The 13,394-nt window shown below is 40.1% G+C and overlaps 1 protein-coding gene across 3 annotated transcripts in view; it reads left to right on the top strand.

Annotated features, from left to right (window-relative positions):
• The first annotated feature begins 359 nt into the window (after positions 1–359).
• epb41l5 (erythrocyte membrane protein band 4.1 like 5) overlaps positions 360–13,394 on the top strand; it is a 72,564-nt gene continuing 59,529 nt past the window's right edge. For 2 of the 3 annotated variants that reach the window (XM_063006622.1, XM_063006620.1), the window contains exons 1-2: positions 360–447; positions 10,177–10,380. In XM_063006622.1, coding sequence (XP_062862692.1) covers positions 10,201–10,380 — 180 coding nt within the window. In that variant the 5' untranslated portion in view covers positions 360–447; positions 10,177–10,200. Of the gene's footprint in view, positions 448–5,614; positions 5,681–10,176; positions 10,381–13,394 lie in introns of those variants that run through there. The other variant, XM_063006621.1, reaches the window with a different exon arrangement.

Raw genomic sequence — 13,394 nt, 5'->3', positions numbered from 1 at the left:
GTGCCACCAATTACATGAAATTAAGCGATGATTTTAAGGGCTAAAATGAAGAGTATTAAAATGTAGGGTTGGTTTTCGCTAAACATGTATTAAGTAAATTGACAGTTTAGTAAACAACTGTTAGTGTAACATTTACTTAGCGCGGAGTAAGCGGTGCGTCATCAGACCGAGCGTTACATTCTCATTGCTGCCCCTTTAAATGCAAATCCAGGTTTGTCGAGGGATCGTGGATTTGTGGTGACGTCATTTCCTGGAGAAGCAAACTCTTGGATGTTTGGAGCTGAGGGGAGCAGGATCAGATTGGATCTGAACAGTTACTCTGGATTTCGGTGCAGCTTAGTGACGAGATGGGGCGTATTGTGTGCGGAGGACTGTTTTGATGAGTGTTGCTGTGAGAGCTAGCTATTTTAAAGCTATTTTACAGTACTACTGGGACCATCAGCAGCAGTGAGTAGCGTTTTCTTTTACTATCGCTCCGGATCAACAAGTGCATTCTCAACTGCTCCTTATACCGTTGTTTCCCCCACCCGTTTTCGGAATAATCCCGCCCTTTGTACTTAGATTGGCAAAGTAGTGCCAGCGTTCTACGCCAGGATTGGTTAGATTTTGACAAACCGTTTTGTTTATGAATTACTATCCAATCGTGAAGAAGGAGGCGGGATTTGTTGGAGTAAGTAAGTAAGTAAGTAAGTAAATTTTATTTATAAAGCACTCTTAAAACAACTTACGTTGACCAAAGTGCTGTACATCGAATAAGCATACATAACACAACATTATATTAAAAAAGTAAGAACCAAATAAAAATACAGAGTAAGAGACAAAATAAAACAAATACAAATAGACTAAACAATTAAAATTAACACAGCTCCTCACTGTTCAAATGCCAGCTTATAAAGGTATGTTTTTAGGAGTGATTTAAAAACAGGTAGTACAGGTGGGACGAGGAAAAGGCGCATGTATGTAAATGAAGTTTACTGTTAAGAGTTTCACCTCCAAGGTGGTGATGATGGTAATGATACTGATGGTGGTAAAAGTGATGGTAATTGTGATTGTTCAGAGGATAAAGGTTATGGCAGTGGTGATGGGGATTATGATTTTGACAGTGATCAACTTAAAGTTTGTCACATAGTCATATTTTTTATTATATTTTGTAATATATTTACAATTTATTTATCATTTATATTTATCATATTTTGTAACTGCTCGGCCACATTATTGAGCAGAAGTGTAGACAAATTAAAAAATATATATAATAGAAATTTAAATTATAAGTAGAAAAATATAAGCAAATTAAAAGTAGAAAATAGATGTTATGCTTATGGTAATAGTGGTGATAGTGATGGTAATAAAGATGATGGTGATTGTTTTAGTAATAATGGTGGTGATGGTGGGATTGCTATAATGATGGTGGTGATTGCGATGGTTAGACTTAATGGTAGTGATGATGGTGAATCTTGTGATGCTGGTTATTGTGATTGTTATAATATTGGTACTGGTGGTGATTGTGGTGGTTAAAATGATACTGTATGTTGTAATTGATAAAATAATGATAGTGATGATGGTGATTGGAAATATGATGATGGTGTGGTAGTGACTATGGTATTGGTGTTGATGATGGTATTGTAATAATAATGATGGTGACCGTTATAGATTGTTGTAGTAATGTTGGTGGTGATAGTGATTGTTATAATGATGGTGATTGTTATGATTGTAATGACGATGATGGTGGTTTATAAAGAAGCAGATTGATTATTAAATTGTAACCATTTATAAACGGTCAACCTGAACAGCTTTGCTGAAGTCACTGGTGTTACATGTGTTTTTTTCAACATCTGTATTGTTTATACTTATCCGCAACCATATACAAACGTGTTTAGAATTATTAGGCATCCATGTATTTTTCGGCTGTATGTTAACATATCCTTTTATTAATTGGTACAGCAGCTCCAAATGAATCCCTAATTGGTAGGGCCCTACTAAAGTCATGGGAAAATTGTCATGCTTAATTTCACTGACCTTGTTTTTAAAAAATCACAGATTTCATGGATTTTTAAACAAAAGTGCCACATTTCACGGCAGTCATTAAATAACACACATAAATTAAATGACAGAATCAATGGAAGCTACAAAACACAGCACAGCCTACCTTAACGGATACATAAATACTTGTCCGTGATGTGATTTTCTTGGTCATGAATTAGTTAGGGCCTTACTAATTGGTCTTGCTTAAGTGTCACGTTACTTCCATAACTTTAGCAAGCCAATTAATTTTTGTTTGCATTCAGTAGTTGTTGGTGTTATTATTATTATTATTATTATTATTATTATTATTATTAAGCAAAGCAAAGCTTAAAATGGGCAAAAGTGAGGTCTTGCAGCAGAAGACAAGAAGAAGGTAGTAAAAGCTGTATCTGAAAACACCTCCGCACTGGAAATATCAAAGTTATTCTTCACAGTAAAGACATTTCTGCAAAATAGTGAAGGTGGTTGGAGGAAACGTGTGGAACACTAGTTTCAGAAATGTATATATTAGAATCTTAAATTTAAACAAGAAATCAAAAGACAAGCTGCAAAACACCAATATGTGGATTGGGAGAAATAAAGAAAAACAACTTGCTATATAGTTTTAAGTATTTAAAATAGAAAAACAAGGCCCCCAATGCACAAAACATAGAAATACTGTAAGCATAAAATAGGGTAAACGTACAAGAAAACTATCCTCTCAAATGTAATATTTACTGATGAGTGCCATGCAACACTAGATGGACCAGATGGATGGTCTTCTGCTCCACTGCAGCTCCAGTATCAACAAGGCTGTGGTGGGGTCATGTTCTGGGCTGGTATCATTAATTATGAACTTATTGGTCCTTTTCATGTGCAAGATGAAGTAAAGGAGGGTTACTGCACCTTCTTGGAGCAACCATTCTTGCCATGGTGTTAAGGCTGTAGAGCAAGCATAAGGAAAATACTCATGTTCATGGAAGACAATGCCATATTTTATGCTTTTACTCTATAGTTGTGAATAGTATATATATATACTGTATATAGTGAATACATATTATGTAGTGGCCTGCTTAAACCCTATTGAAAATTTAAGGGCGATTCTGAAGCAGCTATTTTATTGAATTGGTTGACAGTAACAGTCTTAACATGCTTTCTGTATGGCAGTGATGTTGCAAACAGTATCAGCAAAGACACAATAAATAATATCACCAGTTTTTTAGAAAAGAGACTTTTCATTGTTATTTAAATTAAATGATTCGGCATAGTTGAATAGACTGGTATATTTGAACAATTTATATTGGATTTGTGAAACATTATTTTCATCTTGTTTGAAAAATCTATTTTATTCTTCCAGTGGATATTTGGTCCCCCTCTCTTCATCCTCCATCCATTTTTGTTTATTTTTTTTCACCATATCGAGGAAGCTTCTCTCATCTGTTAACACTGTTATGCTAATGGTACCTGGCTAACTCGTGAGCTGTATCTAATCTGCACAGCGCTCCATAGTGTTTTTAGCAGCAAACAATATTATATGATTTGCTGCCTACTGAAGCCTACAGCTGTTGTATTAGCTGTGCTACGGTATGGCAGTATTTGAAAAATCCATATGGCATGAGGAATCAAAGATGGTATACCGAATGTACCATCATACCGCCCAGCCCTATGACACCTTTCATTATTTTATTCATTATTATATTGTGTAAAGATTATCTTAGCAGATACTGTACTTAAACTTTCCAACTGGGAATGTAATCAGATACAGATGTTTACATTGCTATTGTTCTTCTATTTAACTCAATAATCAAAAGCTTACCCACCTCGTTCAATTGGATAGAATCTGTATTCAGAATGACCTCAATCAGAGTAGTCTATTCTGACTGAGGTGCATTCATGGACATATTTTAGTTTCAGTTCAGCTATTAGTCAGGTTATTCATTAATTATTGGGCTGCATGTAAGTGTGGCAACTGGTGCAGAGCTTCTTGAGTCTTAGTCTACAAATCAACAATATGTCCTCAACCCTGCACCCTTTTTTAAAGTTTATATTTTGATTTGTTGCTGTTTTTATATTTATGTAATATAAAGATGTGCAAGATAGAGATTATTTACATATATTACAATTAAAGTGCAGAAGTGACCAGATAAGTGAAATGAATATTAAATATTAAACAGATAATACTGATTGTACAGTGTATAGACTAGTATTTAATTAGAGTGATGAAAGGTGAATAAAAGTGGCTAAATGAATGGCTAATGAATAAGAATAAATAGAGTATGTATGTAAGTGTAGCAGATATATACATTTACAAAATTTTTGGAATTTAGCAGATGCCTTTATCCACAGCGACTTACATTACAGTTACAGTATAGAGTCTGAGCAATTGAGGGTTAGGGGCCTTGCTCAAGGGCCCAACAGCAGCAACCTGGGAGTGGTGGGGCTTGAACCAGCGACCTTCTGATTACTAGCCCAGCACCTTAACCACTAGGCTACAGCTTGCCCCCATAAACAATAAATGGTGTAAATAGTGCCGTGTGCAAATGGTATATACTAGAGATGTACAGATCTGGGTTTTTGGCACCGATTCCGATCTCCGATCTCCTTTCAGGGATATCGGCCGATAGCCGATTCCGATGAGGGGGGGGGGTGTTGCAAATTTAGCAGTAAATAAAGTACATCAAACAATAATTTTTTTACCCATGGGCGACATATTTCATTAGTCTAACTGACCACACACACACGCAGGTTTAATGTTATCCAGTTCAGTCTGAAAAAACCTTAAAAAGAGCCTTACAGTGAAGATAAACCGGAGCAGCGCGCGCGTGTGTGTGTGTGTGTGTTTGTGCCTTTAAGAGAAATGATCTGTTCACTGTATCGTTTAAAGTGATTCACGAGTCGATTCATTTTTCAACCGCTTCCGATTTACCAAAGTGAACCACGAGTTTATATAACGTGCTGATAGAATCGACTCAGATGTGACCGGGTTGAATTATCTTTTTAACGTAAATATTTCAATCAGCAAAATTACATCGTATGTATGATGCACAACGTTAATGATGTTATTTTAGGTCGTGAAGAGCTTTCACGATGGTTTCTGTACGATTGTTGACGAATTTTGATGCGATGGTTGGTGCTTTGTAGCTCAAAGTCTGGATCAATCCACTGAGCTGTTAACTGAACGTGATCTTTTATATATCACACGATCGGATCGGCTACATTTGGAAATATTGGCCGATCGCCGATAGCATATTTTGATTAAAAATCGGCCGATACCGATTCATAGCCGATCGATCGTTCCATCTCTAGTATATACAGATAAAATGGTACACTTGTGAATAGTACAGAGTTCAGTGCGATCCGGAGTGCAGTGATACTTAAAGTAGTGTGGGAAAAGCTCGTCCTGAGACTAGTGGTGAGAAAGCGGGGAAGGCTCCTGTAATGCCTGACAGACGGAAGCAGGGTGAAAAGTCCACGGTTAGGATGAGGAATGTCCTTGATAATGTTTTTTCGCTCTGCCCACGCATCGTTTGTAGCAAATGTCCTGTATGGTGGGTAACTGGGTGCTGGTGATGCCATGGGCGGTTTTCACCACCCACTGGAGAGCTTTTCGGTCAGCTGTGGAGCAATTGCCATAATACACAGAGATGCAGTTTGTAAGAATGCTCTCAATAGTAAAGCGGTAAGAGTCCACAAGTATTCTGGGGCACAAGTGGGCTTTCTTAAGGTTGTGCCTTTCTGTGTCTTTATTATTACACCGATCAGCCATAACATTAAAACCACCTCCTTGTTTCTACACTCACTGTCCATTTTATCAGCACTTACCATATAGTAGCACTTTGTAGTTCTACAGTTACTGACTGTAGTCCATCTGTTTCTCTGCATGCTTTGTTAGCCCTCTTTCATGCTGTTCTTCAATGGTTAGAACTCTCCCAGGACCACCACAGAGCAGGTATTATTTAGGTGGTGGATCATTCTCAGCACTGCAGTGACACTGACATGATGGTGGTGTGTTAGTGTGTGTTGTGCTGGTATGAGTGGATCAGACACAGCAGCACTGCTGGAGTTTTTAAACAACTCACTGTCCCTGCTGGACTGAGAATAGTCCACCAACCAAAAATATATCCAGCCAACAGCGCCCCATGGGCAGCGTCCTGTGACCACTGATGAAGGATCTAGAAGATGACCAACTCAAACCGCAGCAATAGAGGAGCGATCGTCTCTGACTTTACATCTACAAGGTGAACCAACTACGTAGGAGTGTCTTATAGAGTGGACAGTGAGTGGACACGGTATTTAAAAACTTCAGCAGCGCTGCTGTGTCTGCGTCAATACCATTTTTTCCCAACCGAGTACGAGTACAAGTACATGTATTTTTGTATTTGCCGATACCGATACCAATACCTATTTAGAATACCGTTTAAAAAAAAAAAAAAAAAAAACACGTGAGAAGTGACGAGAAGTTTAATGATACCACGTCCAAAAATGCACGTCAACAAGTAGCGAGTGATCAAAGTGTTTGTGCGCTGATGTGATGAAATCAAGGAGGAAAAAGAAATGAATCTGAGTGGAATTGGCAACACGAATAGCATGGATTGTAGTGAGTTGGAGGTTAATAAATATTTTTGCAATGTTGGTGTTTTGTTGTTATGATTTGTAGAGAACGATCAGGTCAGAAATACTGTAAAACGTGTGTGTGCGCCGGTGTATTCTGATATAAACTACAGTGGGGCCAAAAAGTATTTAGTCAGCCACTGATTGTGCAAGTTCTCCTACTTAGAAAGATGAGAGAGGTCTGTAATTGTCATCATAGGTACACTTCAACTATGAGAGACAAAATGAGAAAAAAACAATCCAGGAAATCACATTGTAGGATTTTTAAAGAATTTTTTTGTAAATTATGGTGGAAAATAAGTATTTGGTCAATAACAAAAGTTCAACTCAATACTTTGTAACATAACCTTTGTTGGCAATGACAGAGGTCAAACGTTTCCTGTAAGTCTTCACCAGGTTTGCACACACTGTAGCTGGTATTTTGGCCCATTCCTCCATGCAGATCTCCTCTAGAGCAGTGATGTTTTGGGGCTGTCGCTGGGCAACACGGACTCCACAAATTTTCTATGGGGTTGAGGTCTTGAGACTGGCTAGGCCACTCCAGGACCTTGAAATGCTTTTTACGGAGCCACTCCTTCGTTGCCCGAGCGGTGTGTTTGGGATCATTGTCATGCTGGAAGACCCAGCCACATTCCATCTTCAATGCTCTCACTGATGGAAGGAGGTTTTGGCTTAAAATCTCACGATACATGGCCCCGTTCATTCTTCCCTTAACACGGATCAGTCGTCCTGTCCCCTTTGCAGAAAAACAGCCCCAAAGCATGATGTTTCCACCCCCATGCTTCACAGTAGGTATGGTGTTCTTGGGTTCTTCTTCTACCTCCAAACACGACGAGTTTAGTTTTTACCAAAAAGTTCCATTTTGGTTTCATCTGACCACATGATATTCTCCCAATCCTCTTCTGGATCATCCATTTGCTCTCTGGCAAACTTCAGATGGGCCTGGACATGTACTGGCTTAAGCAGGGGGACACGCTTATCAATCCTACAATGTGATTTCCTGGATTGTTTTTTTCTCATTTTGTCTCTCATAGTTGAAGTGTACCTATGATGAAAATTACAGACCTCTCTCATCTTTCTAAGGAGGAGAACTTGCACAATCAGTGGCTGACTAAATACTTTTTGACCCCACTGTATATTATCCCCCTGTCCCACCTGTTTACACTCCTCTCCTGCGTTTCCCTTCACACCGTATCCTGCGTTCTCATTGGCTGTTCGACATGTCACTCACTGCCAGTCGCACATCTCAGATCAGATATCTGACGTGCTAGAAAACTTGAGCGCTCGGTGAGCCGGTCGGATCGAGTTGTTGGATAGTTCACACTTAGCGATCGAGAGCCGAGTTTTGATCGCCGAGCGAACGCCGAGTTGCTCCCGAGCCGGCAAATCTAGCGCCGACCAGTCGCCGAGCGAAAATCAGGGCAAAAGTCGTGTAGTGTGAACCAGGCATAACGCAGCAACGTGCACTAGGCACACGGTATCGGATGTTTAGTATCGGAGCCTCGTTTGCGAGTACAAGTACAAGTTAATGAGCGCGGTATCGGGCAAATACCTGATACCAGTATCGGTACTCATGCATCTCTAGTCCTGACCATTGAAGAACAGGGTAAAAGCAGGCTAAAAAGATATGTAGAGTATGTAGAGAAATAGATGGACTACAGTCAGTAATGGTAAGTGGAGCTGATAAAATAGACAGTGAGTGTAGGAACAAGGAGGTGGTTTTAATGTTATAGCTGATCGGTGTATATTCAGTGAATCGTATCTATGTTTTTTCCTTTTCCCTCCCAATCTAATCATATCCAACTTCCCAGCTATATCTTCTGTACTGTTGCAGACCCTGACCGTGACCAAGACGTGTGTAGTAGCAGACCACTTCTTTTTTACCTGCCTGAGATAGATTTGCACAGGGATTAGTATTACATATGGAATGTCAAATTATAGTAACTTTATGACATGATGAATTAGAGAAATTTTAAATAAGCAGTCTAGGAGCACATTGGAGGAGAACTCCATGAGAATGTAGGGGCGCTTTTGTCCTTAGACAAAACAATTAGTACTAACAATTAGACCTTTCATTGTTAGTACAGTTGCCAAGTGTGTACACAGAGTCATGCATCACTCTCCATTATTCACCATCTCTGTGCCATGACCAGCCAGCAGAGGCTGCAGTAATGCGGAGTCCTTTCAACCTGCCCACTCTTAAACATAGCCAATTATTACTAGGTACCTCGTACAAGTCCCACCACTAGGTTTCTTCTGTTCAGCCCTTGAGCAGGCCCTTCAACATTAATTGCTTGGAGGCACAGTTGTAAGTTGCTTTGGATAAAATACAACCCTAAATCAGAAAAAGTTGGGACAGAATGGAAAATGGCAAATAATAAAAAACACAGAGTTTCTTACATTTACTTTGACTTTTATTTGATTGCAGACAGGATGAACCTGAGATATTTCATGTTTTATCTGCTCAACTTTATTTCATTTATTAATAAACCTCCATTCCTGCATTTCAGGCCTGCAACACGTTCCAAAAAATGTTGGGACTGTAAAGCATTTACCACTTTGTAATGTTGCCATTCCTGTTCACCACACTTAAAAGATGTTTTGGCACCTCTGACGTTTTTGCTCCAAGATCTCAGTGTACTTTTCTGCATTTATGCTGCCATCACAGAAATGTAAATGACCTTTGCCAGGGGCACTGACACAACCCCATACCATAACAGACCCTGGTTTTCGGACTTGTTGCTGATAACAGTCTGGATGTTCAAGACCTGGAATGCTGATTCATCTGACCACAAAACACGTTTCCACTGTGTAATGGTCCATCCTAGATGCCTCCGAGCCCAGAGAAGTTGACGCTGCTTCTGGACATGGTTAACATAAGGCTTCTTTTTTTGCACAGCAAAGTTTTAAGTTGCATTTGTGCATGTAACTCCATATTGTAGTGCTTGACAAAGGTTTGCCTTTGTCAAGGAAATCCCTTGCCCATGTAGTTATATCACCTCATTACTAGCCCTAAATTGCCCTCGTCCCAACTTTTGGAATGTGTTGCAGGCCTGAAATGCAGGAATGGATGTACTGTATATTAACAAATGAAATGAAGTTGAGCAGACAAAACATGAAATATCTTGGGTTCAAACTGTCTGCAATCAAATAAAAGTCAAAGTAAATGTAAGGAACACTGCATTTTTATTTTATTTGCATTTTCCATACTGTTCCAAGTTTTTCTGATTTGGTGTTGTACTAGCTATTGCTCATACTTGTTGTTTTGCATCCACAGTAAAGTTTTCTTATTTCAAGCTGCAGAAAAGTGGAAGTGTTGATTAGTTATTACACAGCCAGACGTCTTCCTCATGCTGTGGTACATATTGCAGATATTCTACATTCAAATCTACTTTGAGTTAATGCTAACCACTCTTTGCAGCTCCATTAAACCTGCAGGACTTCTTCATGATTGAGCGGCAGGTGGAAACACCTTCTCGTGCTTCTGGACTCATCAGTTTAATTGTTCTTTTGCTTAAAAGCCTGGAGCAGACACCAACATCCATCTCTGATCTTCTTTTACAGGTAGGACCAGACTAGCACGCGGCCATGCTGAGTTTCCTGCGACGGACTCTGGGTCGACGCTCTGGACGCAAACATGCTGAGAAAGCCCGGCTCCGGGAGGCACAGCGTGCCCAAATGCACATCCCTGCAGCTGGAGATGCCACATCCATCATTACCTGCAGAGTGTCTTTGCTGGATGGCACGGACGTCAGCGTTGACCTACCGGTATGAGCCTTCACTCGAATCATGTATCAACTGTGGTTGATTGTGCTACTGTAATACATCAGGCTGAGATCAGGTTGTTGCCAGGCAGTGATGGCTCAGTGGTTATGGTCCTGGACTAGTGATTGACACCACTGCCAAGTTGGCAATGCTGGGCTTCTGAACAGTGTTCTTAATTGCTTGCATTTTTTTAGTAACAGTTGTAAGTCAGGTTGGTTAGTAGAGGTGTGAGAGCACTTTTTATGGGTGGTGTTTTTCTTTTCCTTTTTTTACATCCAGTGTAACGTTCTCAGTTTATTTGTGCTCTCTGGCAACCTTCGTCTCATAAAGCCCAAGATGACAGATTCATTAGCAGATTGATTGCAGTTGTTGCTGCCAAGGGTGTCATAAGCAGCTATTAGATTTAGGGGGCAGTTACTTTTTCACAGCACTGTATAAAATCAATAACACAAATTGAAAACTGTATCAGACTGTTTTAACATGATCTTTAGAGAGAGCTTATAGTCCGGATTTAGTACCATCTGATTTCCACCTTTTTGGATGCTCAAAGAAGCTTTAAGTGAAAGAAGGTTTTCATGTGATGATGATGTGAAAGCAGCGGTGCATCAGTGGCTACACGCATTAAAAAGTTTGTACGACGCTGGGAAAAATGCATCGGAAGGTGACTATGTAGAAAAGTGATGTCATTTGATTTTGATTTGAAAAATGTGCCCCTCTTATTAATGCCCAGTGTTTTGCCCATGGTTTCCACAGACTATTATTAGGGCCCTACTAAACTCACAGGAAAATGTGCTTAATGTCACAGACCTCATTTTCAAAACTTACAGTTTTCAGGAACTTTTAAAGAAGAAGTGTCACATTTCATGGCAGTCATTAAATAACACTCATAAATTAAATGATAGAATAAATGGAAGCTACTAAACACACCACAGCCTACCTTAATGATTGAAAAGCTAGAACATCCAGCAACAGAGGCTTTATGTTTGGAAATTATTATCCATGTTTTGACATGCCCCTCTCTGCGTCCACAGAAGTGTTTTTATCTTCTTTACACTTCAACATTTTGACTGACCGATTGCTAACTCAATTACCGTAGGATTACTAGGACCGCCTCATAGTGCAAATTAACCAGTAAACGTGAGACACTTGAATGCTACGTGAATGAACAATGTTACAGTCAAGCCGGTAAGTCTGCACACCCCTTTCACCTTCTCCACGTTTTATTACATTACAGACTCATTCTATAATAGATTAAGTTCTTTTTGCTTCAAACATCTACACACAATCACCAATAATTACGAAGTGAAAACAGGGTTTAGAAAATATGCCATTTTATTTTACTGACAAAAATCGTTTATGTAGGGGTTACATATCTGTACACACCCTTAGCCTAATACTTGGTTGATGCACCTTTGGCAGTAACAGCTTCAAGGCGTCTTGGGAAAAAAAGCTATGAGCTCGGCACGCTTTTTCCTCACCTTATTTGCCCATGCCTCTTGGCATTTCCTTGCAAGCTCTGTCATGTTGGATGGGGAGCGTTGGTACACAGCCATTTTCAGCTCCTTCCACAGATGTTCGATTGGATTCAGGTCTGGGCTCTGGCTGGACCACTCAAGGACATTCACAGACTTTCTCTGAAGCCACTTCTTTGTTCTCTTGGCTGTGTGCTTCGGGTCGTTGTCATGTTGGAAGGCAAACCTTCATCCTAGTCTGAGGTCCAGAGTGCTCTGTAGCAGGTTTTCTTCAAGGATCTCGGTGTACTTAGCTGCATTCATCTTTCCCTCTATCAGGACTAGTCGCCCCGGTCCCACTGCTGAAAAACATCCCCATATCATGATGCTGCCACCACCATGCTTTACTGTAGGGATGGCATTAGCCAGGTGATGAGCGGTGCCTGGTTTCCTCCAGATGTGATGCTTGGTATTCAGGCCAGAAAGTTCAATTTGGTTTCATCAGACCAAAGAATCTTGTTTCTCATAGTTTGAGAGTTCTCAAGCGGGCTGTCATGTACCTTTTACTAAGGAGTGGCTTCCGTCTGGCCACTCTACCATAAAGGTGTGATTTGTGGAGTGCTGCCTGGATGGTTGATCTTCTGATAGGTTCTCCCATCTCCACAAGGATACGCTGGAGCTCTGTCAGAGTGACTCTCGGGTTCCTGCTTACCTCCCTGGCCAAGGCCCGTCTTCCCCGAACGCTCAGTTTGACCGGGTGGCCAGGTCTAGAAAGTGGGTAGGCTGAAAGTGGGTAGGCCTTTGTCTATTATGCATTTAGCGTACTATTTGCTGTAATTGTGTGCATCCAGATATTGAGCACTACTGGTCATTTATTTTGATCTTGCTTCTGGGTGTCAGTTCCTAAAATCCTGTCAGTCTATGCCATATTAAAACACCGCCATGTTTTTTTTTTTAACAAAATCATACGACTTTTGACCTTGCCTAAAGCAGGAGAGCTTTCTGAGAACTGTGTACAACCAGTTCTCATTTTTCAAAGTTAAAGTTCAGAAATTTTGCAGGTTTATTTTTGACTGAACCTGGCTAATAATTAACTCAGTGTGGAAAATAACATGCTAGTTCAGCAACTTCACTCATCTGATTTCACAGAAAAATAACGGGAGGAATTCTTCCAGGTGGTCAGTTTGTTCAGCTGAATTTTAAATAGTTAGAATTAGGTATGCAGACTTCTGATCATTGTTGATGGCTAACCATCAGGATTAGAGCATCCCATTCAAATATAAAGCACACAAGACAAGTGTGCTGGGGTGGCGCAGCGGGCTAATGCATCAGCTGTCTTCTTTACTGGCTGTGCCTGATAGGATGGGATGAGTTCCTTGCTGCTGCTGCAAATGCGGCCTCTGCTGGCTTGTCGAGCCTCCTGTGGAAGGGATGGTTGATTCACGGATAGCAGTGCATGACTTTACTTGCACAATATAGCTGTTTTTGAGATCATGTTACTATAGGGGAATTGGATATGATGACATTGGGAGTGGAAAGTGGAAAATTGTAATTTTTGTATGGGTA

The sequence above is a fragment of the Trichomycterus rosablanca genome, chromosome 12 (genome assembly GCF_030014385.1).
Source record: "Trichomycterus rosablanca isolate fTriRos1 chromosome 12, fTriRos1.hap1, whole genome shotgun sequence".
In the NCBI taxonomy this organism is placed as follows: domain Eukaryota; kingdom Metazoa; phylum Chordata; class Actinopteri; order Siluriformes; family Trichomycteridae; genus Trichomycterus; species Trichomycterus rosablanca.
Note: the sequence above shows the minus strand (reverse complement) of the source record. Positions and strands in the feature narration are given on the sequence as shown.